Source organism: Bos grunniens, chromosome 6, assembly GCF_055505025.1.
Source record: "Bos grunniens cultivar Pamir isolate PY7600 chromosome 6, Bosgru_T2T1.0, whole genome shotgun sequence".
NCBI lineage: Eukaryota > Metazoa > Chordata > Mammalia > Artiodactyla > Bovidae > Bos > Bos grunniens.
In genome coordinates, this window is record NC_141170.1 from 12,366,773 (window position 1) to 12,393,691 (window position 26,919).

Sequence of the window (26,919 nt, forward strand, 5' to 3'; positions counted from 1 at the left end):
GACATTCTTTTGATTCACTGTAATAACTGATTAAAAGTATATACCTCCATTGCTAACACTAGTGAGGGGGTACTCTTTCTGACCCCCTTCTGATGTTGATGTCAGAAGCTTTGTCTGTCTCTTTTATACTTTAATAAAACTCTATTACACAAAAGCTCTGAGCGATCAAGCCTCATCTCTGGCCCGGATTGAATTCTTCTCCGGAGGCCAAGAATCCCGGCGTCTTTTGTGGTTCAGCAACAACTTTCAACGTGGTCCCCCAGTGTCTGCTCTGAGTCCAGAATTCCCTCCCCCCACGAGGACCCCCGTGGTGTTGGGTCAGGGCCTACCCACCCTCAGGGGCGTCATCTTACCTTGACTACACACATAAAGACCCTGTTTCCAGTGAGGTCACATTCACAGGTCCTGGGATTTGAAGTCATCTCTTCAGGACAAGTCAACCCATAAACTTTATACACAAACACGTGCAGCTCCTTCCAGCCCAGCAGCTCAGGCTTTAAAACTGTCGGTGGTTTACCTTGGTAGGGGCTGGGATTTGCATTGAGTCAAATTGCTTTTCCTGCAGTTGGGGCGTCTGTGGCCACGGGGGCAGGTGACCCGTGCACCTTTAGGAGAACTGACGACACTTGTTGCTTCATGCGTGCTGGCACGGGGCAGGCTTCAGATTGATGGCTTGTGGGGTTTTCAGAGGATCACTTTCTGATGCAGACCCTTATTGACCCAGGAAAGAATGACTTCTTTTACTCCTTTAGGTAATGGAATCACCACTGGAAGTCACATCTCCTCAGACTCTTATTGCCAGGAAGGTCATCGCCGCTGTTTAATTTCTTTGAAACCTCAGTTCATTCAGCAAATGCCCAGATGAGCGTCTGCTGTGTGCTGGGCCCCGGGCCAGGCTCCGAGGACTCAGGAACGAGGCCTTACAGTTCCAGCCTCACTAAGCATAGGGGTTCTGAGCTTGAGCGGACTTAAGAGCCGGAGGGAGGGCGGCGTTTCTGTCTGCAGAGGTTGGGGAGTGTGTATGTCACAACAGGGAGGCCTGGCAGGCAGAGATGGGCCCTGCCGAGGCCGGGGGCTGAGCCAGACTTCTTGGCGTGTCCGCTCGGGGCTCCTGCCAAGCTCAGAGGGCTCCCGTGGACTGGCATTCGCATGCATGGTGGTCGTGGGCCTCAGAGCTCGTAGAGAGCTTTCCTGAACTGCCTGTCCCTGGTTAACCGTCCCTTTTCCTACAGGACCACGGCCGCTTCGTCAACTGCGTGCGATTCTCTCCCGACGGCAACAGATTTGCCACGGCCAGCGCCGACGGCCAGGTAAGGTCCAGGACCAGGGAGGTGGGGAGTGGGGAGCATTCGTTCATCTCTTAGGCCTCTGGTTGTTCAAAACAGACAGACTCAGTGAAGCTGGTCTCAACGGGCAGCTCCCTCCCTCCTCCTCCCAGGATGCAACTCAGTTTGAGACTGTGTCCTCAAAGCGTGATAGCCCCATCTCTCTGTCAGTCTCCTTTAAAAGGCACTCCAAATTCATCCAGTTTTGATGAATTCCTTTAAAGTCACAGTTGCCAACCCTTTTGATGGTGGAGCGGGGATGAGTGGGAGGAGCTCAGTCAGTGTGCTGACGGCCGGGCATACACACCTACACAGGATCCGTGTGTTCATACACACGTACGTGATTCACATGTTTGTATTTCCTGAAAGATCTTCATCTATGATGGGAAGACAGGAGAGAAAGTGTGTGCGCTGGGAGGAAGCAAGGCTCATGACGGCGGCATTTACGCTGTGAGTATAGGCCCGTGTTCATGGCTTGCTCAGTGCTTATGGTGGGGCCTGTCTGCGTTTGTCATCATCCATATGCGGGTTGAAGTTGGAAGCTTGAGATGAGGGATCAGGAGTTGGGGCACTGGCAGAGACCTTCAAGGTCACGCGGGACAGGGTGCCGTGGCCCACAGAGGCCTGTGGCCGGGATGCTCATCCTGTCCTTGCCCTGAGTGTTCCACCACCTCCCAGGCTGTCATCTCTGCTCAGGCACCGGGGCTGTGGACACAGCTCCAGTGTCTGAGTCTCTTACCCCCCGGTGGAATGCTCTGACCCGTGACCACCATTTGTTGGAGTAGATCAGCTGGAGTCCTGATAGCACCCACTTGCTCTCTGCTTCCGGAGACAAAACCTCGAAAATCTGGGACGTCAACGTGAACTCTGTCGTCAACACGTTTACCATGGGCTCCAACGTCCTGGACCAGCAGCTGGGCTGCTTGTGGCAGAAGGACCACCTCCTCAGCATCTCCCTGTCTGGCTACATCAACTACCTGGACAAAAACAACCCCAGCAAACCCCTGCGGGTCATCAAGGTAAGGCCGGGCCACGGAGCAGCTTGGCCTGCAAGGGCTGGCCGGAGGGGAGGTGGGTGTCCTGCCGGAGAAGGGGCAGCTGGGGCGAGTGGAGGTCCAGTGGCACGGCAGGACATGGGTTGCTTTGGGGATGTGAGTTTAGCAGAGATGAGAAGCCAGGCGCTGAGATCCCCTTGAGCTGTTATGAAAGCCCTGGCCCCTGCTCTCGGGGCTCGTTTGTCCCAAGGGGCTCAGCCTTCCTCGGTTAGGAGCCCACCAGCTGTGTCCCCCGCATCAGGCAGGATGAGGAAGATGCTGAGCCTTGAGACGAGGCATGTGGCGGAGTGTGGCCGCAGTTGTGGGGGGCCTAGCTGGCCTTGGAGCTGGGCTGGGACGATGTGCAGGGTGTGAATGTGAGAATCAGTGGGGAGGCACTTGTCCCGTGTGGTTAGGGCAGGGTGGGCACCAGCCAGTGGTGGGGAGTGGGCACTTGGAAGCGGACATGGACTTGGAGAAGCCCGTGGAACCCTGAGGGGCAGAGGCCCGAGGTGTGGGCAGCAGGGAGCGATACTGGAGGGCATTGGGGAAGACCCCCCCTTCCCTGCCTCCCATCCTCGTCTCATCGGGACGGCTCACCCAGGCCAGCTGGCCACCAGCATCTGCCCTGAGTGTCCCGTCCAGGTGGGGCCGTGCCTTCTCCCTCCCTCAGCCCTGGAGATGGTGGCATCTCAGGAAATCGCAGCCAGACTGGGAACTCCTGTGTCTCAGGGCCCCGCTCTGACCCCCTTGCTGCCCACAGGCTTGCTTCTGCTGCAGGGTCGGGTGCTCAGGGTTGCCCTCACCTGCCCTGGCAGCCCTGGGTGAGCCATGCTTTCAAGGGAGGGGCCTCCACAGCAAGGCTTCAAGCGGCTCCCTGTCCTGCGGCTGAGCCCTGGGGCCAAACGTCAGCACCTCCTCACGCCCTGCTCGCTCAGCTGCTTTCGGGCCATGCAGACAGGCTCTGGGACGCGCCTGGGCCCCGCGGCCTGGGTGTAGACCAGGCTGGGATTATTCCCCGGGGGCCCAATCCCTCCCTCAGGCTGTGGGTTGCCAGCTACCTGACCCTGCAGTGTGTGTGCACCCCACAGTCTGTGAGCTGGTGGCTTTCATGGGCTCATGGCTTTCCTGATGACCGTGCCCGTGAGGCAGGGGCCAGGCCAGGCCATCTGCCTATTTAGGCCTTGTGTAGCTAGCTTGTGAATCCCGAGGGGTGTTTGGTGCCGACATCAGGCTGCGGGTGAGCCCAGGAACTGGGCTGGAGTTAAATCAGCTCTTCTCAACCCTAGTGCACGTTCAGGTCATCTGGACATTTCCATAAAGGGCTTGATGCCTGGCCAGCCCCGTCGGGGTGCCGTCAGAGACCGTAGGAAGCTCTGAGGGCTCGGTACTTTTAAGGCGCACCCAGGTGATCCTGTGGCTCGAGCTGGAGCTGCATCAGAATCGAATCACCTGAGCAGGCCCGCTTGTCACAGCGTTCGTCTGTGGGGCGCGGGAGAGCCCCAGTGCTCACAGGCTCCTGGCAAGGCTGCTTGCTGCCCCAGATGGGGCGGGCCAAGTCCCAATGCATCCCGTTGCTCACAGGTTCTGTCTGGGTTCCCAGGCTGCGTGGGGCAAGACTCCCGGTAAGGCCTGGTGGGTTGCTGCCCTGTGGAAAGGACTCAGGGGTCCTGAGAACTGTGTGTTCCTTTCTCTGATGAAACACGTCTCGTGGTGGCAGCAGTCAGTGATGCTCAGAGGGCTCCGGCTGCATCTGAGGAGGGGAAAGAGCTGTGATTAAACCCCATCTCTTAGATTTCCATCCCAGGAGCAGTTAGTTCAGTTCAGTTCAATCGCTCGGTCATGACCAACTCTGCGACCCCATGGACCATAGCACGTCAGGCTTCCCTGTCCATCACTACCAACTCCTGGAGTTTACTTAAACTCGAGTCCATCGAGTCAGTGATGCCATCCAACCATCTCATCCTCTGTCATCCCCTTCTCCTCCCACCTTCAATCTTTCCCAGCATCAGGGTCTTTTCCAATGAGTCAGTTCTTTGCATCAGGTTGCCAAATATTGGAGTTTCAGTTTCAGCATCAGTTCTTCCAATGAATATTCAGGACTTATTTCCTTTAAGATTGACTGGTTGGATCTCCTTGCAGTCCATGGGACTCTCAGGAGTCTTCTCCAACATCACTGTTCAAAAGCATCAATTCTTCGGTGCTCAGCTTTCTTTATAGTCCAAGTCTCACATCCATACATGACTACTGGAAAAACCAAAGCTTTGACTAGACAGACCTTTGTTGGCAAAGTAATGTCTCTGCTTTATAGTACACACATCACATCATGGCAACAGTCAGCGATGCTCAGAGGGCCCCGGCTACATCTGAGGAGGGGAAAGAGCTGTGATTAAACCCCATCTCTTAGGGTTTTTCCATCTCAGAAGCAGTTAGAAAGGGAGGTAAAATGCCCCCCTTCAAAGCAGTCATCTGGTTGTACACGAGTGTTCTGGGCCCCTTTGTTGCTGATCAAGGAGGGATCACAGCCCTGGGACCGCCCTGGCTGTGGGATCACAGCCCTGGTGAGGGTAGGGAACTCAGGAGAGAAGAATCCTCACGAGCCAGGGACAGAGCTAGAGCTGTGAGCTGGGTCTCTGGGTGGAGACTCTCTGGGCCGTCCAGTGGCTTTGGGGTTCTGCTTCTGCGAGAGTTGGGCCTTTAGTACTGCTCCTTCACCTTCGTGGAGACCCAGTGCTGGGTGGGGGCTTGTCCTCCATGGCTGGGGACGGGGGGCGGCTGCCTGGGTCAGTCTGCACAGACCCAGGCGCTCTGCTGGGGCTCCCGCTAGACCCCCGTCCTCCACGCAGGTCGGGGTTAAGTGCCTGGGTGGAGAGGGACCCAGGTATCAAGGGGTGGTCAGCAGGAGGCAGCTGACCCAGGCCGGCGGGCGGTGTTTCAGGCCCACGAGGGCCGTGGCCTCTCCCTGGGGCTTAGCCGGCGGTGAGCGTTTGACAGTCACTGGCTGGACACAGGCATGTCCTCAGCTCACCCCACCCATCTGTCTCCTCTGCAGGGTCACAGCAAATCCATCCAGTGCCTGACGGTGCATAAAAACGGCGGCAAGTCTTACATCTACTCTGGGAGCCACGACGGACACATTAATATCCTTTGACTGACAGTGCTGGCTCCACAGGCCCTGGCAGGAGAGGCGGGAGTTTCCTGTTCCCACAGAGCCAGAGGCCAGGCTGGACAGGTGGTGGCCACAGGGCTCCTCTGCCTCGTCCTGGCCACTGAGAGGTGGCCCGGTCCACACTCGGGCCCTCCAGCTCCAGGTCACAGCCTTGACCTGATGGGTCACTCGCTGTGTGCGGCCATGAGGGCCTGGTTGCTGAACTTCCCTGTTTGTGACCTGGTCCTGGCCTCACCCCTCACGAGCAGCAGAATCCATGTGCATTAGAATCCAGAAGGACTTAGAGCCTGTTGGGGGAGTCCCCTTGTCTTAAAAATGGGAAAAGCGAAGCTCAGACACCTCGAGTGGCTTCTGCTCGGCGACAGCAGAGCTGGGCAGAGCCCATGCCCTGTCCCCCGGTGCGGGGCTTTGGGGTCCCCCCGAGACGTTCTTGGCAGCCCTTCCAACCCTCCCGTTCCAGGATGGCCAGTGATGTCCGCAGGGCCTGGCTCGGCGAGGCATCGTGGCTGCGTGCGAGGCCTGCCCTTGTGCAGCCCAGCCCCTGCCCCTGGAGGGGCTTCCCAGGCCCCGTGCTTCCCCCACCTCCGTGGTGCTCCTTGTCTACAGGGTTCCCTCCTGGGAACAGTTCCCCGTAGCCCCAAGGGAGGAGGGCAGAGGTCCCCCTCTGCCCCCTCAAAACAGAAGGAAAAGAGGGTACAACCAGGGTTCTGCCCCATGTACCCCAACTCCGGGCACCACCCCGTCCTCCCTGCTCGTCCCCGGCCAGCCCTGGTGTCCACTCACCATGATGTTGACCTCTTGGGGGATCCACAGCGGAGGCGGGGTGGGGGGCTCCCATCCTGAGACCTGTGAGCTGCAGAAATTGCCCTCAGCTTCCTGGGGAACTATCCTCAGTGCAAACAAAAATGCTTCTTTGTTGATGTAAAAGGAGAGCCTCATAACTTAAAAACAGCTCACACTCAGGCACCCCGAGCGGACGGTCAGCCTGGGACCGGTTGCCAAATGGCACCTGGGCAGCCATCAGCCAGTCCTCGGGGCATAGGCTGCCTCCCACTGAAGGTGCTGGGCTGGACAGCAGGCAAAAGGAAGCGAGGGGGTCAGGGGGTATCGGCCCGGGTACGTGGGGTCCCCACAGGGCTTCCTTCTGAGCTCCCTCGGACAGAGGCGCCACTCCATTGTGGCAGGACAGTGCCGTCCTGCGACCTGCCTAGTTCTCATTCTAGAGACGGGTGGACTCTCCCACTGCGTGCTCTCTTGCTGATTGATCACAACGTCCGCTTCCTGAAATTTGGAGCTGAATGTGCACGAAGAAGTTCACTCGGCCCGGTGCCCACTGTCCCTTCCCTAATGTGCTGCCCGGGAGAGGGGACAGGCCATGGCCTCCCCAGGGTAGGGCATGCACCGCATCCTAAGCCGGGCTCTTCCTTAACCCCCCCGCCCCACATTACTGGGATTCTGAGACGGGGGAGAACGACTCCTTTGCTGGGAAGGGCCACACGAACCAGGTATCCAGGATGACCGTGGACGAGCACGGGCAGCTGGTGAGCTGCAGCATGGACGACACGGTGCGGTACACCAACCTCACGCTGCGGGACTACAGGTGAGAGCTGCCCGGGGCTGGACGCGCCCCCCTGACCCTCAGCCCATCGGTGGTGGAGTCGCCCTCGGGAGGCCCATGCTGCTGCTACCAAGCCTGGGCTCACCAGCGCACCCAGGGCAGAGCCATGGGCTGGTCACCCTGCCGCAGGGGCCCTTTCACCCAGCCGGGGAGGCACCACGTTTGGCTCAGTTCTGTGGCGTTTTCCTCAGTTTACCGTTTGTTAAGAAGTGGTTTGTGTGTGCAGATTTTTCTGGGATGTGTCTTTGTAGTTTGAACCAAAAGTGCTAAGTCCCTCAGTCGTGTCCAACTCTGCAACCCCATGGACTGTAGCCCGCCAGGCTCCTGTGTCCATGGATTCTTCAGGCGAGAATACTGGGTTGCCATGTCTTTCTCCATTAACCAAAAGTAAAGATGACAATTTTCACCCATCCCGTTAAAAGTGCCAGTTACATATATATATATATTTGTTTGTTTGTTTGTTTAATTACATTGAGGAGGAGACTGGTCATGGCTGTGGAAGGCTGGGAAAGTGAAAGTGCTAGTCACTCAGTCGTGTCCGACTCTGCGACCCTATAGACTGTAGCCCACCAGGCTCCTCTGTCCATGGGAATTCTGCAGGCAAGAATACTGGAGTGGGTTGCCATGCCCTCCTCCAGGGGAATCTTCCCGACCCAGGGATTGAACCTGGGTCTCCCACATTGCAGGCAGATTCTTCATCATCCAAGCCAGATTCTTTGGGATGTCAGGACCAGAACTAAATTCTGTCTGAACCCAGGGAGTGCCAGCCAGGGTCTCTGGCCGGCGCACATGGGGCCCGACCCAGGACAGGGCAGCAGGGGGGCGGCCCTCGGCGCAGATGCGGGACGTGCCGCCTTCACCTCCTCTCACCGCCCCCACCCCTCGTCCCAGCCCCCCACCTCGACTCTCTCCTAGAGTCGGGGAGTCTTTCCTTCCTCCCTCCCATGTCTGTTTAGCAGAGGCTCCTTCGGCCACGATCGGGTGGAATTCCCACCTGTCCCCGAGCAGCTGTGGTCCTCACTGAGTGAGTGTCTATGCCTGCCCTGCACCCCTGGAGACTAACACATCCTTCTCTCCACAGCGGACAGGGAGTCGTGAAACTGGACGTCCAGCCGAAGTGCTTGGCCGTCGGCCCCGGGGGCTACACCGTGGTCGTGTGCATTGGCCAGGTACGGCTCCCACCCGGGTCTGACCAGAAGGTCCAGACACACTGCGCAGTGTCTGGTCCCCACGTCCCTCCACAGCCGTTCTCCCCTTCTTTACTGAGAGCTCTGCTGCGTGTGCTGAGGGCCTCCCACGTGTTCACTGAATCCTCAGCAGCCCCATCAGTTAGGCCGGCATCATCCCCACCTCACGGGTGGGGACACTGAGGCACAGAGGCTAAGCTGCCCCAGGGCTGCGTCCGGCAAAGGGCAAAGCTGGGATTTGAACCCGGGCAGCCTGGTCAGAGCCCACACTGGAGGGTCAGGTGCCCTGCACGGGGTGGTCCCTCGTCCCTGCCGCCCACAAGAGGCACAGCCAGTGTGGCTCAGTCCACTCATTGCAGATCCCAGCCCTGCAGCACTTGGCTGTGTGGCTTTGGGCGTTTTCCTCACCCTCTCTGAGCTTTAGTTTTCTTGTCCCTTGCAGCTCACAGGGCGGGTTACAAGGAAGTACACAGCAGGCTGTTGGTACCGCCTCCGCGAGCGAGGAGGCTGAGAGTGGCCGTGCCTCCCTCCCCGAGGCCCTGTGATGGTGGAGGGTGGCACCCGGGCCTCCGCGGGGTCTGCTCTTCCAGCCCCGGCAGCCTGGGTTCTCATTCAGGGCGGTGAAGGTCTGTCTACATGCCATTTCTTAAAATTTCCGGAACACACCGCCCTTGACTGAGACCCAGGCCTGACCCACTTTATCCAGGACACTGCTCTGCAGCAGATGCCGTCTGTCGCCAGGGCTGGGCGTCCCAGCGTGCAAGGTGGAGGAGGCAGGTGCAACAGAGCCCCTGTTGGCACGAGCAACAGACCCGCTCCGGAGAGTCTTTCGGATTCGCTGCCCCTCCTCCGTCCTGGGAGCTTAATTGCTTCGGGGAGTGTGGAATCCTATGTGTCCTAGATAACACAGCCCTCCCGCCAAGCAATTACAGCAGACAGCGGGGTGGCCAGTGAGGGTGCACGAGGAATTGAGGACTGGGAGCGCCGTAGCGAGTGTGGGAAAGACTGGACGTGGCCTTTCTAGAAGGTCACACCGGGAGAGCTCACAGGTTCTGGGAAGAGCCGCCCGAGGCTCTGCTTAGAAGGGGCTGGTGGGTACAGGGTCTAGTCCTGGGTTCCCAGGAGTCCATGGCCCATGCGATCAGGTGTGATGACTGCCCTGTTGTATTCTGCTGTTCCCCTGCTTCTCTCGGGCATCCTGACCAGAACTCCCCACAGCCAGTCGTAGGGTCCACAGACCATGCTGGAGGGGCCCACGATTCTCGGTCAGGGAGCAGCCACATTCAGGTCTCACCTCGGAGACTTGAACCGGAGTCTGGACAAAGGCTCTCCGTCTCTCCGTCGGGGGTGCCGGGCAGTAGGGGTGCTTCCTGAGTCAGGCTGACGACTCGGGTGAATGTTTGTCCAGGTGAGTTTTCCGTAGCAGATTTTAAGGTGGGTGCTGCCGCCCATCGCCTGGGCTTCTTCACCTCCCCCACCCCACAGCAGAGCCCACAACAAACCCCAAGGATGGCGGAGGGGGGCTACCTGCCCCTGGGACCGCTGGTGGCTTGAGCCGGGATCAGATGGGGTCAAGCCAGAGCTATCACAGGTGGAGGCCACGCTGTTGGGACGGTCCAGTGAATTAGAACCAGGAGGGGTAGCAAGAGGTGGGTGGGGATGGGGACAAAGGAGGGTCACCATATCGGGGGGCCCTGGGCCGTGTGCAGAGGGTGGAAGATGCAGCATGGTGGCCAGGGCAAGGCTTTGAAGTCGTGCAGCCCATATGTGAGTCCCTACTTGGCTCTGAGAGCTGCAGGGCTTGCACCTCGTTTGCTCCTATATTGACAGGAGGTGACCCTGCCACCCCAGGGACCTGCAGGGTGCGTGGCTCAGGTAGGCTCCAGCGGCTGGTTTTGTTTGCTTTTTATGAGGCACTTCGTTTACTCTGAGCCGTGAATTCCATCCTCAGGCTATCTAGGCACCGCTGGGTTTTTAACCCTGGGAGCCCAAGGCTCAGGACAGTTCATGAGCCGCATGTGTCCATCCCCTGCCCCTCCACCCCTGCCAACCCCCATCCCGGGCAGCAGGTGGCTGAGCCAGGATCAAGTCCTGTCTGTGTCGGCAGAGCCCTTCTGTAGGGCCTGCACCCCTGGGTGCTGAGCCCCGCCCGCCAACGCTGTCCTGCCCTGGCAAACACGGGGGAACTGAGGCAGGAGCTGGCCAGGGTGGGACAAGGGGGCGGGGTGTGCTGTGGGTGCCTCCAGGCCGCTTAGCCATGAGCCATCTGTGTCCTGTCCTCCCCTCCCTGCCAGGGCTGGGGACAGATAGATGGCCTCCACAGACCCGCACTCCCAGCACTGCTGTCTGCCTGCTGGAGTTAGCCCCCAGGGGCCCGGTTTGCCCTCTGTTAGTTGGGAGTTGGGGGGGGGGCCACCAGCACTGTCCCCAAGCTCTGGGGACTCACCAGTGACGTTGCTAGCAGTTTCATACACCACGGGTGGAGGTTGCAAAGGATGTTTCTTTGGACAGACCTGAAAGGCCAGGACTTAGAAGTCCAGCCGGTCCCGTTCATTTCTGGTGTCAGATTAGAGGCTCATCGCTTCCACGTGCTGTGTCTTCTTGAACCCAGGACAGTCTGCTTAGCAGAGCTCTGTCATTACGCCCGCTGGTGTGTAGTTGGAGGAATTCAAGTTCAAAAGCAGCAGATGGCTTACCCAGACATCCGGGCAGGGGGTAGGGACAGCACCATTGCTGCTGATGAGGGAGTAACACTGCGGGGCCCTCGGGTGGTCCCACTTAGTGCGGCTGAAGCCCTGTCCTGGCGCCCCGCGCTGTCCTGCCCCCGACCCCCGGACGGCCTGGGCCATCTGTCCCGGGCCTCTGCTCTAACCGCACTGTCTGTGTGTTTCCCAGATCGTTCTGCTGAAGGACCAGAGGAAGTGCTTCAGCATCGACAACCCCGGCTATGAGCCCGAAGTAGTGGCCGTGCACCCGGGTGGTGAGACAGTGGCCGTCGGGGGCGCGGTAAGGCCCTGTCCCCACACCCTCTGCCCTAGGGTCTTTGAGTGATTTGGGGGAGGGTGGTCAGGGCTGTGTGGGTGCCAGGCTACCTCCTGCCACCCAAGTGAGAATCTCCCTGGGCTGCCCCCTTCCCCCCCAGGAGACCAGGGTCCCAGCAGTGAGCAGGCTGTGCTAGGGGCACAGGGCAAGGAAGGCCTCAGCCTGGGTGTCGGTCCTGGGGGCAGGTGGGAGAGCCTTGTGGGCACAGGGAGGGGACAGGGGAGCCTTCACACCCGTGCAGTGCAGCGCCCGCCAGAGGGCTTCAGTTTCCCCGAGTCTGACTTCCCGTCGTCCACTCTTTCCCCTCACCTCCTGGCCCCTGCAGAGAAGTGCTGGGACCCCACGAGGATGGGGCATTTGCTAGGACAGAGGCTGGACAAAACAGGGAGAGAAGCCTGGTGCCCGAGGGGATCTGCCGGGCCGGGGAGGGGCATGGGGTACAGGGCACGGGACAGATGGTGAGGCTCAGTGCACAGTCAGGTTGGACAAGGGGCCCTCGCTGGAGACTTAACGCCTGTACAAGTGCTTCTCAGAGCTCGGCCTGTGGACAGTTGATTGGAACATACTGGAAATTTTATAAAAAGGGCAGTCTCGTGAGCACCCAAACACCCAGATCACAGTTAGGGTTGGGGAGGCTGGGATCCGCAGTTTGATGTGATTTTAAGATAATTAAACCTCTTTTCATGTAATTCTGCCCACTATGCTAAGCCAGACACCAGAGCTGCTGCTGGGTTGTAGGACATGTCCTCTGGCACCGGGGACGAAGGGGTAGTTCTTCTGGCACCTGAGCTGGCATGTGGCCAAGCCGGGCATGAGTCGGTGGGGAGGAAAAGCACTACTTCTTACATATACTCGGGCCCCTCCCTCTAGGAGGATGGGCTCCAGGAGAGTCGGGGGGTGGGGTGGGGGCAGGGAGGGCACAAGTGTTGTCTGTGGGCACAGGCGCCCATGTCAGGGGAGTGACCCGCTGCCCCTCTGTCCTCCTGCAGGATGGGAACGTCCGCCTCTACTCCATCCTGGGCACCACGCTGAAGGACGAGGGCAAGCTCCTGGAGGCCAAGGGCCCCGTGACCGACCTGGCGTTTTCCCACGACGGCGCCTTCCTCGCTGTGTGCGACGCCAGCAAAGTGGTCACGGTCTTTAGCGTTGCCGACGGCTACTCGGTGAGTGGGCGGGCCGCCTGCCCTGGCCCCACACCAGGCAGCACAGATGGCAGGAGGGGTTCACAGCCTCTCTCCCTGGTCATCACTGATGGGGCGGGTGCACAGGACACGCAGTTTTGCTGCTCCCGGAGCATGAATGACGTGGGCCAAGGAGACTTCCCCTGCCGTCCAGCAGTTTGTGGGCTCGTAGCAAAGTTGCCAAAAAGCTAGGGGCCTGAGTAGGGGCCAGGCTGCTGTGAAATCGGGCTGGTAGGTTCACCTCGGCAGTATTGCCCAGTGACTTCTGGGACCTTCTCTGTCAAAGGGCTTAGGCTAGGTTTTTTTTTTTTCTTGGATATCCTTGCCACTTAAAGTCCTGTCAAGTGTGAGTGCTGGTCGTCCAGATGTGGCCTTGCACTCGGGGTGGGGGGGGTCCCTGGGCAGTGGATGGGTGAAAGAGGACCCCATTGCCAGGACCCCGGAAGCTCATCCGGCCCTGGCTTGGGAGGCGTGAGAAAGCCTTAGACCCGTTTCACAAGAGACTGCACTCCGGAGGGCTCTGGTCAGCCTCTGGGTATGAGGGAGCTGGTGTGATTGAACCACAGGGCAGATGGGAGGAGGGGTCCCTCCAGTCCCCCCCACCAAGCCAACCTCCCCCCCACCCCCAACTTCCAACCCTTAGGACAGCTTTGAAATTTATAGCAGAGTCCAAAGAATTTGCCCCCTAGATTCTACCATTAACCATTTTACTGTGTCACATTACCCATCTAGTAATCTAATTTTTTAGTGCATTTAAGTGTATATTTTGCCATTAAGTATATCAGCCCACATATTGACTAGAGTTTACTGGTTTCTTAGTTTTGGCTGTAAAATTTACATATAATGAAGAATGAATGAGAACCTAAGTATATACTCATGCTTTGCTTCTGACTGCGACCCACACCTCCGTCAACATGAAGAACATTCCACCTCCTAGGAGGTTCCTTCCACCTGAGTAGCACATTTATCAAATCCTGCATTTATCACATCTTAAGTGATTTCATTTGCATATAACAAGTTTACAGTATGCTGAGTAACCTGCAGCGTAGACTCAACAAAAAATGAAAGAGGCAAACTCGAAAATCATGGTTAATCTAGGAATTAAGAACAAGGTGGAATACTCGAAGTAAAAGCATTAGTTTAGTTAGAGAGCATTAACACTCTGTTCACATTGACCCGTTTGGTAAGACAGCGGCTCGAGGCTGGCACATGCTGTAGACACGTGCTCCTGTGGACAGACGTCTGCCTGCAGAGCACACCACCCAACTCGGGCTCCAGGGCAGTGGCACATGTCTGGGGGGCAGCCACTTCCTCCGTCCATACACGCATAGGGCCTGGTCCATGCCAATAGGACGTTCTCGTGCTTTCTATTCCTGCTTTTCTGACTGTCCCCTCCCTAGGGCAGAGAGCTCTGCAGGCAGGTGGGCACATGTGGCCCATTGACACATGCTAGGAGGACAGCCCCAGAGTCCCAGGATCCTGGGAGGGGTGCAGCAGCCGCTGCTTGATCTTGGGCTGCTCCTGTCTGTGCCTTTGAGCAGTGGGCACCCTGGGCATGTTATGAGGGGTCGGTGAGTTGGTGAGAAGCCTGACCTTAGGTGAGATGATGCCCACTCACTCTGGCCTGGAGCCTGACCTGCCACCTATTTTCAATTCACATCCAGGAGAACAACGTTTTCTATGGACACCACGCAAAGATCGTCTGCCTGGCCTGGTCTCCGGACAACGAGCATTTTGCCTCGGGTGGCATGGACATGATGGTGTATGTGTGGACCCTGAGTGACCCTGAGACCAGGGTCAAGATCCAAGGTGATGCTCCCACCCACCTCGGCTCCCTGAGCAGCTCCGGAGAGGCGTCCCCAGGGCCCGAGGGTCCCTTCTGTGCTTTTAGGGAGGTGGCCCCCTCGGGAGGCCTGGCCATCCAGCAAACATCTCTGTTGGTCCAGGCAGACATGCAGAGGACACCTGTGTGCCCAGCATCCATCCAGCAACCATGTCCATCCAGGGTGGATCTCAGTTCTCCTGTCCCCATGTCCCCACCTTCCACCACCTCATGTGGGCTCTGGTCCCTTTCCATTCAGTCCCTACCCCACAGGGAGCCTTTTATGTTGAATATAAATGGGATCCTCTACTATTCAAAAAAGTTGTGTCGGGTGGGGGAGGGGTCCCCACCTGTGTCAGGCCCCACCCTCACCCCCCATCAAGAGCTCTTTCTCAGGTGGTGGGGGAAGGGCACCAGTGGGCTGTCCTCAGGTGTGCAGGCAGGCGCACTCCTTGGTTCAGAATGGGGGTGGGGAGCAGAGCAGACTTAGATGGGCCATCCTGGTCTCCACGGGAAGCAGTGCTGGTTTTGTAGGAAGACTCAAGTTCAAGATGCAGCAAGGAGCTCTCAGAGTAGAGGGTGGGAAGTCCAGTCCTTGGGTCTGGGCTGTGGCGGGGGCGGGGGGTGCTGTCGCAGGTCACTGAATGTGCACTGGCCTGAGGTCAGGCTGTTGTGTGCCGGGTTCCCCAGCTTGTGTTACCAACCTTTTTATTCATTGTGGTCTTGGTCCTACCAGAATTAACACTGTGTCCTGTCTGTGTGTTGTCTGTATATTGTCTGTATATTGTTGCCTTAGGCACAGAAAGACAGACTTGTACCCCTGTGGGGAGGGGCAGTTCTGCCCCCCTGGTTGTCAGGACTCTGCTGGTACCAGGAAGCTGCAGCCAGGGGTGGCTGGCTGCTAATCCCCGAGTGTCAGGGGTCCCAGCGCGGGTAGGGGTGCTGAGGAGCCCGGCCACTTCCCCTCCCATCACCCAGACTCTCCCCCGCTGAGAAGAGGGCAAGGGGGTCTGGTTGAGCAGGAGGATCGTGTTGGGTTTCTGCCGTGACCCCTGCAGGTAATCTCAGGCCAGGGTGTCCCCGTGGCCGCAGAGTTCAAAAGCCGCCGCCTCTTTCTCCCCAGATGCGCACCGGCTTCACCATGTGAGCAGCCTGGCCTGGCTGGACGAGCACACGCTGGTCACGACCTCGCACGACGCCTCTGTCAAAGAGTGGACAATCGCCTACTGAGGAGCCCCCCTCACACCAACTCGAGACCGAATCAGGGACGTGGGGTGAACGCAGCTCCGCCTCTGTCACTCCTCTGCCCCGCCCCTGCCCCGCCTCCCAAGGGAGGGGCCTCACCTCGGTCCCACCCCACCCTGCCTCCTGGGGGAGGGGCCTCACCTCGTGCCCACCCTCGGCCCCGCCCCCTGGAGGGAGGAGGCCCGCCGCCCACCTGCCAGCTCGCCGGGCCATCCTGTCTGTCCCAAGTTCTGAAAGCTTTAGACCCTGACCGTTTGCACATGGGAAATTAAGCGGGCACCTTCAACCACGTGTGGCGCCTGACTCAGACCCACCGCTTGCTGCGCAGAACATTCCAGAGGCAGAGCCTCCAAAGCACACAGACCCTCCCGTGGCTCCCGGGGGGTTTGCAGCCCCTCGCGCTCCCCACCTGCGGGTCCTTCCGGTTTCTGTACCTGCGAGAAGAGGGGCCGGCAGGGCCGATGCTGTGGAGCAGGTGGCGCTGGTTTCAGGCTGACGGGCGCACACGGAACTCCACGTTTCACTGTCAGTTTCTGTGCTTGGTTTTGAGAATGGAATCGTGGGGGTTGGTTTTTGTTTTTTTTCCAGTGTATCTTAATCCATACCTGTCCGTGTTTACTGCGCTGCCTCCAGGCCTTCAGATCCTCTGCTAGCGGGACGGGAGGCATCCTGCTCACCAGTTCACTCTTGTGCTTTGATGTTTTTTCCTGTCTTTCTATCCTCTGCCCTCGAGAGAACAGATTAATTTAAAAGGCAAATACGGAGTCACTGTAAACTAACTTGTCCTCATTTACACCTTCCTTTTCTTTACCAGTGCGGAAATTAAAATAAGTATATAAAGCACGGTGATTTGGAGTCTCTTTGCGTTTGTCGGAATCACTGGTAAAACGCTGGCTGAGAGCGGGCCCTCCCCTTGCACTTGTGAAAATACTTTGAGCGCTTTAAGAGATTAGACAGAGAAATAATTAAATATCTTTTCTCTTCACTGTGGGTCGCTGACTTTGTGTAATGGGGACACGTGGAGCGGGGGCTGGAAAGCTACATGGGACCCCATGACCTGAGTATCTCACTGGCATGCAGCCTCGGGGGATGGTTCGGGAAGGCATGGAACCTCAGGATCCCCTCCTGCCCCAACTGCCCAATACTGTGTGTCTTGGACCACCTCGCTTCTCTGCACCTGAATTTGTCTGTATACTGAAAGCGTCGGAGTTGCTGTTGGTTTACTTTTCGTGAAACCATGTCTGGACGCGGCAAAGGCGGCAAAGGTCTGGGGAAAGGCGGCGCTAAGCGCCACCGTAAGGTTCTGCGCGACAACATCCAGGGCATCACTAAACCTGCTATCCGCCGCCTGGCTCGTCGTGGTGGTGTGAAGCGCATCTCTGGGCTCATCTACGAAGAGACCCGCGGGGTCCTGAAAGTGTTTCTGGAGAACATGATCCGGGACGCGGTCACCTACACCGAGCATGCCAAGCGGAAGACAGTCACCGCTATGGACATGGTCTACGCTCTCAAGCGCCAGGGCCGTACTCTCTACGGCTTTGGCGGTTAAGCTTTCCAGTTTGCTCTCAGGAGCTTGATTTCAACCAAAGGCCCTTTTCAGGGCCAAAAAAAAAAAAAAATGAAAGCGTCGGACAGGTTGAGCTCAGTCCTGCCTGACGCTCAAGTTCTGTGGCAGTTCATGACCTTTCTGGTACTGCCTCGAGAATTAAAAAATAGTGTGCATTCCGATGTTGAAAAAAACTAAATTCCCAAGCATTTAAATTAGTAATGGAAAGACTATCTTACTCTTGGCTAGAAGACAGCATCATAAAGACGTCTATAAATTTACAGGCCCAGTAAAAAATTTCCCCTTCTGTTCTCATTGCTTCTACAGTTCATGTATAAAAAGGAGCTAAAAGTGGAAGAGAAATGTTAGTCTATAATAACTGAAGTGAGGGTCACCAGAGGACACAAGTACAGGACAGCTTTGTTCTGGTATGAGTTTGGACTGGGACCTTCACATCAGTGGGGAAGTGACTATTAAGTAAGCTGGGTAAAACTGGCTAACAGTCTGAAAAAAGGTTTTCTTGCCATGTCACCAGATCGAGACCTAAGGTCTAAAAGTAGATCCAAGTTTTGGATTTTAAACAGCAGTTTTAAGAGTGCTGGAAGAAAACATTCAATCTCAGATAGTACACACAAGCCTGAGTGTTCCTTAGAATGACAGAAATAATGGTCAAGGAGAGAAGACTGGTACTGCATGAAGGTGGGGGGAACACCGTAAAATGTTAAATTATGGTAAATGGCATCCATATTTTCAGCATATGCTAGGCAAAAGCATGTCTGTTTGACATTTGGTGTGGTTTTTTAAATGGAAATTTTATGTCCACACGTGGGAAAGTTTTCCAAATATATGACCAAAAACAGAATAATGCATACAGACTACGGACATTAAGACACCAGGCTGAGAATTTAAAACAAGGCTTTCGGGTGTAGAAGGCCAAGAAGAGGGAGGGAGTGAGGAGGGTGTTTACCAGCCAGCCTTGGGGCTACCTCCCTCACTGAGTCCCTTCACTCATAAAACTAGAACATTTTACAGCAGAACTTGACTACACCCAATATCCAACTCGTTTCAAGGAAGGAGGTGTTTGTATTCAGAGACCTTCACAAGAAAATTGAATGTGGAAATAAGCCACTTCCATTATCTTTGGAGAAAAGCTGGGTGTAGGTAGCCTTTGTGAGCTTACAGTTAGCATAGGATCTGTGCTCACAGCCTAAGCTGCCCTCAGGGCTCCACGAAGGGCAGGAGTGATAACTGCCCAGTGTCATTTCTTCTTGCAGACCAGCTCTGGTCATCTGGGAAGGTTATAAGGATCCCAGGACCTTGCTGAGCTGCCTAGAACTGTGTAGTTGTTGTTCAGTCACTAAGTCATGCCCAACTCTTTCTGACCCCATGGACTGCAACACGTCAGTCTCCTCTGCCCCTCATTGTCTCCCGGAGTTTGCTCAAACTCCTGTCCATTGAGTTGGTGATGCCATCCAACCATCTCATTCTCTGTTGGCCCCTTCTCCTGCCCTCAATCTTTCCCAGCATCAAAGTCTTTTCCACTTAGCCGGCTCTTCACATCAGGTGGCCAAAGTATTGGAGTTTCAGCTTCAGCATCAGTCCTAATTCAGGGTTCCAATTCAGGGTTGCTTTCCTTTAGGATTGACTAGTTTGATCTTGTAGTCCAAGGGACCCTCAAGAGTTTTCATCAGCACCACAATTCAAAACATCAGTTCTTCAGTGCTCAGCCTTTGTGGTCCGACTCTCACATCTGTACATGACTACTGGAAAAACCATAACTTTGAGTGTACGGACCTTTGTTGGTATAGTGATGTCTCTGCTTTTTAATACGCTGTCTAGGTTTGTCACAGCTTTTCTTCCAAGGAGCAAGCGTTTTTTAATTTCACAGCTTCAGTCACCATCTGCAGTGTATTTGGAGACCAAGAAAATAAAATCTGAAACTTTGACTTGATCCAAAATTGATCAGCAGTGGCTGGCAAGGACCCACAGCTGGAGGGAGCAGCACGCACCCTATTGCTCAGCTGCCAGCTCAGGGCTGAGCACAGACTTGCACTGGCCCTAGAGAGGTGACGTGGGGAGAGAGCTGGACTAAGCGACGGGATTCTATCCCAGTTCTGAGGGGCTTGACATTGTGACCGTTGGGCAAGTCAGCATCTTCTCCAAGCCTTCCTCTCAGTTGGTAGGCTGAAGTTCAACTAGAAGAATGCTGGCTTCTATGAGACTCTTTGGGAGCATTGCCCCTCTTAAACCACTATGTAGATAATTGAAAAATGCATCTGTGTGCGTGTGAGAATGTGCTACACGTATGAGAATGTGCTGGAATGGAGTTCCTTGCTACAAAAGATTGTTTTTCCATGTTTACTGCTGACCACTGATCACTGCAGTGACATCACTGTATTGATCACCAAACCAGCCCAGAGTGGTATGAAAACCACTCTCAGTGGTTCCTGTACTGGAATCAAGAATTACTGGGAGAGGTGTTGGGTCTTGGGTCCTGTCCTATATGAATGTGCCCAGTGTGGGTGCAGCCCTGAGCCTGTTAAAACTTCACATCGCCTGCCTGGACTTCTGAGTCCCAGCTGCCCCCTTGGAATATAAACCAGAGCAGTGACTTGTAGTCTCTTGACACTCTTGAAAATTACTACAGACCCCCAAAGAGCTTTTGCTTGTATGAGCTTTATCTATCAACAAAACTATCTATCTAATTTTATCTATCGATACTGGATTAGAAATGGAAAACCAAGGGGGAAATGGTTACTGATGTATGAATCTAGTATTAGCAATTATAAACCCATTCCATGTTAGTACATCTTTAAGAAAAATAATTATATTTTCCAAAACCTACAAATAAAAATAGTAGAAGAATGACATTGCTTTGTATCAGTACTTTGGAAAGTTTCTGTAATGTCTGGCTTCTCCAATCTACAAAATACATCTTTTAGTTGAAATTTATAAAGAAAATGTGGCCATGCACTGATACACACCTGGAAAAGGGACAATTATTTGAATAGTGTTTTTAGAGAATTGCAAATATTCATCTTTGACACTATACCAAACTCAAGAAGTAGAAACTTCTTCAAGGTTAACTGCAAGATGGAATCGAAACCATTATAAACTTTATGTACTCTGTTATATTAAAATTCACTCAATGCATCTTTGATCTATGCATAGTTTTATATCATTCTTTGACTATTTGAAAAATACTGGTTCATTAATTTATGCAGATCTTTCCAATGTTAACATTTTATACAATATCAAAAAAATCACATTTGTTCAGCTCCTCACCTCACCAGCCTCATCAGAAACATCATTAACTATTGAGAAGGAAGCTCTTGGGCTCATGGAACTTAAGAACTCCAGATGATTATTCTAGGTCCTTGGGTGTTCCTTGGAGCCCTTCCACAACCTGTCTTGTTGTCCTGGTTGAGGTAGAGTTGCTTCCGTCTTGTGGACTCACCTTCAGAGGAAGGCACGCAAAGTGGTCTTTAGGGCCCAAACACCCATCATTTCTACTCCCACTTTGGGGGAACATTAGTCCTCTGACCATACCTACCTGCAGAGACCTGGGTGGCTGGAGTAGTGGGTGGAGAATGTAGTCCAGGCCTGGCACCCCATGCCCAGCCAAATGCTAATGTCAGGCATTTGCTTGCCTTGCTAAATCTGGTTTGCTTTCAGGCAGATCTGGGACTGCAATGTTTCCTAACATCTCTGTTAACAGTATCCTTGGATTGCAAGGTAAATTTTAAAAATCTTTCTTTAGTTGCCCCTATTCTGCATGAACCAAAATTTTCCTCAAGCTCTATGACTAAAACAAAATGAATAGTTGATTACTGAAATTATTGAAACTGATATAAAACTCCAACCACACATGATATAAAGATGATATGAAGTTCCAACCACATGTGATAAAAATATGATATAAAGCTTCAGTACCCATCTGAAGTTTATCTGTCATTTCTAAACTGTATTCTGAAGTTACACTGATTATATATTTGAGCTTAGAGCATACTATTTTTAACTTCTAAATATCCCACTTAACACATATGTTGAGATTCTATATAAGATTTTATTTATAGAAGTAATTTTACTGAAAACAGTTTGACAACCACTGAATCAGATCATCTTTAAAAGCAATAATTTCACATTTTATTATAGAATAAAAACAAGCTTCAAATTTCCCCGTGATTATTTAGGTACACAAAAAAAGCTTCTAATTTTTAACTTCTAATGATTTCTTTTTTCAAGGGGGAAAAAATTTGCCAGAAAGAAAAGGAATCTTTTTTCTGCTCTAATCCACAGCACTGAAGAAGCAGTTTAGTAAAGTTACTATTAATTATTCCTTCATTTTAAAGTGAGAATATAATTACTGTGTGAGGTGAAAAATAAAGACTGGGGAATCCACTCAGTGCCATCCCTGGATCACGTCCTGCTGGGCAGCTTCCTCCACTTTGTCTCACTATCTGATGTGGAGAGAGGAAAGCTGGGCCAGAAGTAAGGATGCCCAAGTTCCAGGCTCTTTTCTGTCACTTAGCAGCTGGGTAACTTTCACTTCAGTCAGATTGCCTCCCTGGTTCTCAGTTTCTCCATGTGTTCATTAATTTCTTTATTCAAAGACAGTTGAATAAAGACAGTTGTTTTCCTGATATTGTGTCTAGTACTGCGTTAGGTGCTGGAAGAAAAAAGGATTAAGAAAAAGAAGACTATCAGCTACTACTATTCACTGGGGACCACATAAAGGGCAGGCAATGTGCTCTTCACCAGATAAAACAGAAGCCTCAGTTACATTTGAACCTCAGATAAGAAACACATCATTTTTTAATACAAGTATATCCAAAAGCAGAACCTCTAATACTCTGTCCACCTGATGAGAAGAGCCGACTCATTGGAACAGACCCTGATGCTGGGAAAGGCTGAGGGCAGGAGGAGAAGGGGCCGGCAGAGGACGGGACAGTTGGATGACATCACTGACCCAATGGACATGTGTGCTAAGTCATTTCAGTTGTATCCAACTGTTTGTGACCCTACAGACTGTAGCCCACCAGGCTCCTCTGTCCACGGGATTCTCCAGGCAGAAATACTAGAGTGGGTTGCTATTCCCTTCTCCAAGGGATCTTCCTGACCCAGGGATTGAACCCAAGTGGCAGACAGGTTCTTTACCACTAGTACCACCTGAACATAAATTTGAGCAAACTCTGGGAGATAGTACAGATAGGGAAGCCTGGCATGCTGCAATCCATGGGATCTCATACAGGACAGCAACTGAACAACAAATATCCCAAATATTGTGCAAACATACACAAAATAGTATTCATTGCCAATCTGAAATTTAAATGTACCTGGACATCCTGTATTATTTATTTATTATTATTATTATTTTTTTGCTAAACCTGGCAATCCTACATAAATTGTTTGCATAATTCTCACAGTAGTCCTATATGGGTATGGGTGTTATCCCCACATAATAGATGTTGCAACTGAAAATTATCAGCTGGGTAATTTGGGGCCAATGTTTGAACGCCTTCAGAGAGAAGAATATAGACTTGATATCAGATTATACCAGAAGTTCTTTGTTATGTCAGAGTGCAGAATCGAGACCAAAGAGTAGGGACTTCCCTGGTGGTCTAGTGATTAAGAATCCGCCTTCCAATGTAGGGGATGGAGGTTCAATCCCTGGTTGAGAAACTAAGATCCCACATGCTGAGGGGCAACCAAGCTCACAAGTAGCAACTTCTTAGCCTCATACTCCACAATGAGAAGCCCTTGAGCTGCAGCAAAGACTCAGTACAGCCAAAAACAAAAGACCAAAGAGTAGAAGACACAGAGAGACAAACTGTGGCTCTAGAGAGTGGGATGTGCCACCTTCGAAGCAGTGAGCTGCCCGTCCACGTTTGTATGCCAAACGTGTACAGTACAGCCAAAAACAAAAGACCAAAGAGTAGAAGACACAGAGAGACAAACTGTGGCTCTAGAGAGTGGGATGTGCCACCTTCGAAGCAGTGAGCTGCCCGTCCACGTATGTATGAAATTGATGGCAGCTTGAAGACCTAATTGAAGATGCTCGAATGAAGGGCTACTTGGAGACATGTGAGTGAGGTTAAGGCAACCAGGAGGAGATAGTGATGGTGAAGCACCTGGGAACTCACTCAACAGGACTCTGGGCCCGAGGGCACGCAAGGAGGCACTAGTACCAGTACCCAAGAAGTATAGTTCAGTTCAGTCACTCAGTCGTGTCTGACTCTGCAACCCCATGGACTGCAGCACGCCAGGCTTCCCTGTCCATCACCTACTCCCAGAGCTTGTTCAAACTCATGTCCATCGAGTCAGTGATGCCGTCCAACCATTTCATCCCCCATCGTCCCCTTCTCCTGCCTTCACCACCCAAGGAGAGTGGTGGTCAAGAATAGGCCTTGGCTCCTTTCACAGGCCAACCTCAACAGGAGCCAGAGAGCCTGGTTTATCCCCTTCCCAGATCTCTGACTATCCCTCTTGGCAACTGCTTTCAGACAGGTCAGAGCGACCGAGGGCTAACCGGGAGCCATCCTGTGTACACCTCCATCATCATTGTCCTGGCTCCTGCCCATTGGCTCCACCATCTTTAAATGGTATCTTTCATTCTTAGGCTGTTGCCTCATCTTCTTTTTGGTGACTCTCCCTCCAACGTCATATCTGCATTCCAGAAAGGACTAAATAAGGAAGATGAAGAAGTGATACTTATATGAAGACTTCCTCCTGGAATTACTATTGGCTTCCAGTTGGATTTCATTAACCAGAATTGGGCCACTGCTCATATCAGAAGCACTGGGAAACGTGTATCTTAGTGGGACCCTTGGCCACCCTGAACAAAATTGGCAGAGCCAGTTTGTGCATCACCAAATATGGGTTGGGCCCTATGTTTCCAGCCTCCTTGCAGTTCATATGGAACTTGGGGGAGCAGTGGAGACCACAGTTGGACAAATTAAGCTTGAAGCAAGTGGATATGAGCTGAGATGCTTGGCCCAATGTCATTTGTGGTTCATGAAGTCAGGTCGAGAAATGTGCTGCCAAATAACTCAGCTTTTTGACAATTATGACTTCTTTAATTCCTCCTTCCCCCTCTCCCTTTTGTCTTTTCTGTTATAGCATCTAGTTCATTGGGTATGGAAACAACATCGATAATGTTAGAAAGATGCAAAGTACTTAATCAAAATGATTCCAGTGCTCAGGATTGGCCAAATTAAATGGCCACAATGGCCTGGGAGAAAGCTACCTTTATCCCCATCTCAGCCACAGACACATTTCTGACTTTAGTGGACACAGCGTAGAAAAGTACCACCCATTTCTTCACTTTCTGATGAACAGCTTTATCAATTCTTTGGCTTTTTGGACATAACTTGTAAAATCTTCTCTAAGTGGTCCCTGTCCATTTCAGCTTTTCAGTCTCCCTTTTAAAAATCATATATTTATTTGGCTGTACCGTATCTTAGTCATGGTACCCTGGATCACCAGGTAAGTCCCTCAGTCTGCTTTTAACTGAAACAAGTTTGTAGCAAGCAATGTCATCACCAGCCGTCAGGGGACAGGCAAAGTCTGTATTGCCGTGAACTATTCTGTGCATCACAGTTGCCTGGAAGTGTCTCTGGCCTCTACACCCCACAGTAATGTGTAGCACCACCAGGAGCACCCCTGCCCCAGGTGTGACAACTGAAACTATCTCCATACATGGCCAATTCAGAAAAGAGGATCTCTTGCTCCAGTTAAAAGCAGACTGAGGGACTTTCCTGGTGATTCAGTGCCTAAGACTCCACACTCCCAATGCAGGGAGCCCAAGTTCAATCCCTGGTCAAAGAACTAAATCCCACATGCCACAGCTAAAAAAATAAATAAAGATCTTGCATGCCATAAAGAAGATTGAAAATCCCAGGTGCTACAACCAAGACTCAGTCCAGCCAAATAAAATATATAATTGCTTTTGCTTCATCCCATAGGTTTTGGACCATTGTCCTTTCATTTGTCTCTAGGATAGGATACTGAAAGAGAAACTCCCCAGGTCAGTAGGTGCCCAATATGCTACTGGAGATCAGTGGAGAAATAACTCCACAAAGAATGAAGGGATGGAGCCAAAGCAAAAACAATACCCAGCTGTGGATGTGACTGGTGATAGAAGCAAGGGCCGATGCTGTAAAGAGCAATATTGCATAAGAACCTGGAATGTCAGGTCCATGAATCAAGGCAAATTGGAAGTGGTCAAACAAGAGATGGCAAAAGTGAACGTCAACATTCTAGGAATCAGCGAACTAAAATGGACTGGAATGGGTGAATTTAACTCAGATGACCATTATATCTACTACTGCGGGCAGGAATCCCTTAGAAGAAATGGAGTAGCCATCATGGTCAACAAAAGAGTCCGAAATGCAGTACTTGGATGCAATCTCAAAAACGACAGAATGATCTCTGTTCGTTTCCAAGGCAAACCATTCAATATCACAGTAATCCAAGTCTATGCCCCAACCAGTAACGCTGAGGAAGCTGAAGTTGAACGGTTCTATGAAGACCTACAAGACCTTTTAGAACTAACACCCCAAAAAAGATGTCCTTTTCATTATAGGGGACTGGAATGCAAAAGTAGGAAGTCAAGAAACACCTGGAGTAACAGGCAAATTTGGCCTTGGAATACGGAATGAAGCAGGGCAAAGACTAATAGAGTTTTGCCAAGAAAATGCACTGGTCATAACAAACACCCTCTTCCAACAACACAAGAGAAGACTCTATACATGGACATCACCAGATGGTCAACACCAAAATCAGATTGATTATATTCTTTGCAGCCAAAGATGGAGAAGCTCTATACAGTCAGCAAAAACAAGACCAGGAGCTGACTGTGGCTCAGACCATGAACTCCTTATTGCCAAATTCAGACTTAAATTGAAGAAAGTAGGGAAAACCACTAGCCCATTCAGGTATGACCTAAATCAAATCCCTTATGATTATACAGTGGAAGTGAGAAATAGATTTAAGGGTCTAGATCTGATAGATAGAGTGCCTGATGAACTATGGAATGAGGTTCATGACATTATACAGGAGACAGGGATCAAGACCATCCCCATGGAAAAGAAATGCAAAAAAGCAAAATGGCTGTCTGGGGAGGTCTTACAAATAGCTGTGAAAAGAAGAGAAGTGAAAAGCAAAGGAGAAAAGGAAAGGTATAAGCATCTCAATGCAGAGTTCCAAAGAATAGCAAGAAGAGATAAGAAAGCCTTCTTCAGCGATCAGTGCAAAGAAATAGAGGAAAAAAAAAAAAGAAAGAAATAGAGGAAAACAACAGAATGGGAAAGACTAGAGATCTCTTCAAGAAAATCAGAGATACCAAAGGAACATGTCATGCAAAGATGGGCTCGATAAAGGACAGAAATGGTATGGACCTAACAGAAGCAGAAGATATTAAGAAGAGATGGCAAGAATACACAGAAGAACTGTACAAAAAAGATCTTCATGACCCAGATAATCACGATGGTGTGATCACTGACCTAGAGCCAGACATCCTGGAATGTGAAGTCAAGTGGGCCTTAGAAAGCATCACTATGAACAAAGCTAGTGGAGGTGATGGAATTCCAGTTGAGCTATTTCAAATTCTGAAAGATGATGCTGTGAAAGTGCTGCACTCAATATGCCAGCAAATTTGGAAAACTCAGCAGTGGCCACAGGACTGAAAAGGTCAGTTTTCATTCCAATCCCAAAGAAAGGCAATGCCAAAGAATGCTCAAACTACCGTAC

At 52.5% G+C, this 26,919-nt stretch overlaps 2 protein-coding genes across 3 annotated transcripts in view; both read left to right on the forward strand.

The window, feature by feature from the left end:
• Positions 1-16,466, forward strand: part of WDR1 (WD repeat domain 1) — a 42,921-nt gene extending 26,455 nt beyond the window's left edge. Inside the window, exons 6-16 of one of the 2 annotated variants that reach the window (XM_086407497.1) lie at positions 1,233-1,310; positions 1,695-1,775; positions 2,111-2,344; positions 5,412-5,504; positions 6,977-7,128; positions 8,228-8,315; positions 10,164-10,208; positions 11,229-11,339; positions 12,365-12,538; positions 14,221-14,365; positions 15,502-16,466. In XM_086407497.1, coding sequence (XP_086263623.1) covers positions 1,233-1,310; positions 1,695-1,775; positions 2,111-2,344; positions 5,412-5,504; positions 6,977-7,128; positions 8,228-8,315; positions 10,164-10,208; positions 11,229-11,339; positions 12,365-12,538; positions 14,221-14,365; positions 15,502-15,608 — 1,308 coding nt within the window. In that variant the 3' untranslated portion in view covers positions 15,609-16,466. The remainder of the gene's footprint in view (positions 1-1,232; positions 1,311-1,694; positions 1,776-2,110; positions 2,345-5,411; positions 5,505-6,976; positions 7,129-8,227; positions 8,316-10,163; positions 10,209-11,228; positions 11,340-12,364; positions 12,539-14,220; positions 14,366-15,501) is intronic. The other variant, XM_086407498.1, reaches the window with a different exon arrangement.
• Positions 16,467-16,602: 136 nt separating this feature from the next.
• On the forward strand, positions 16,603-17,211 carry LOC147370280 (histone H4-like). The gene has a single exon (XM_086407499.1). The coding sequence runs from the start codon at positions 16,861-16,863 to the stop codon at positions 17,170-17,172; it is 312 nt and encodes a 103-aa protein (XP_086263625.1). The 5' UTR covers positions 16,603-16,860; the 3' UTR covers positions 17,173-17,211.
• Positions 17,212-26,919: the final 9,708 nt, after the last annotated feature.

Bases quoted from the DNA above. Each gene is read 5' to 3' on its own strand.
- LOC147370280 (XM_086407499.1), top strand. From the start codon at position 16,861: ATGTCTGGACGCGGCAAAGGCGGCAAAGGTCTGGGGAAAGGCGGCGCT.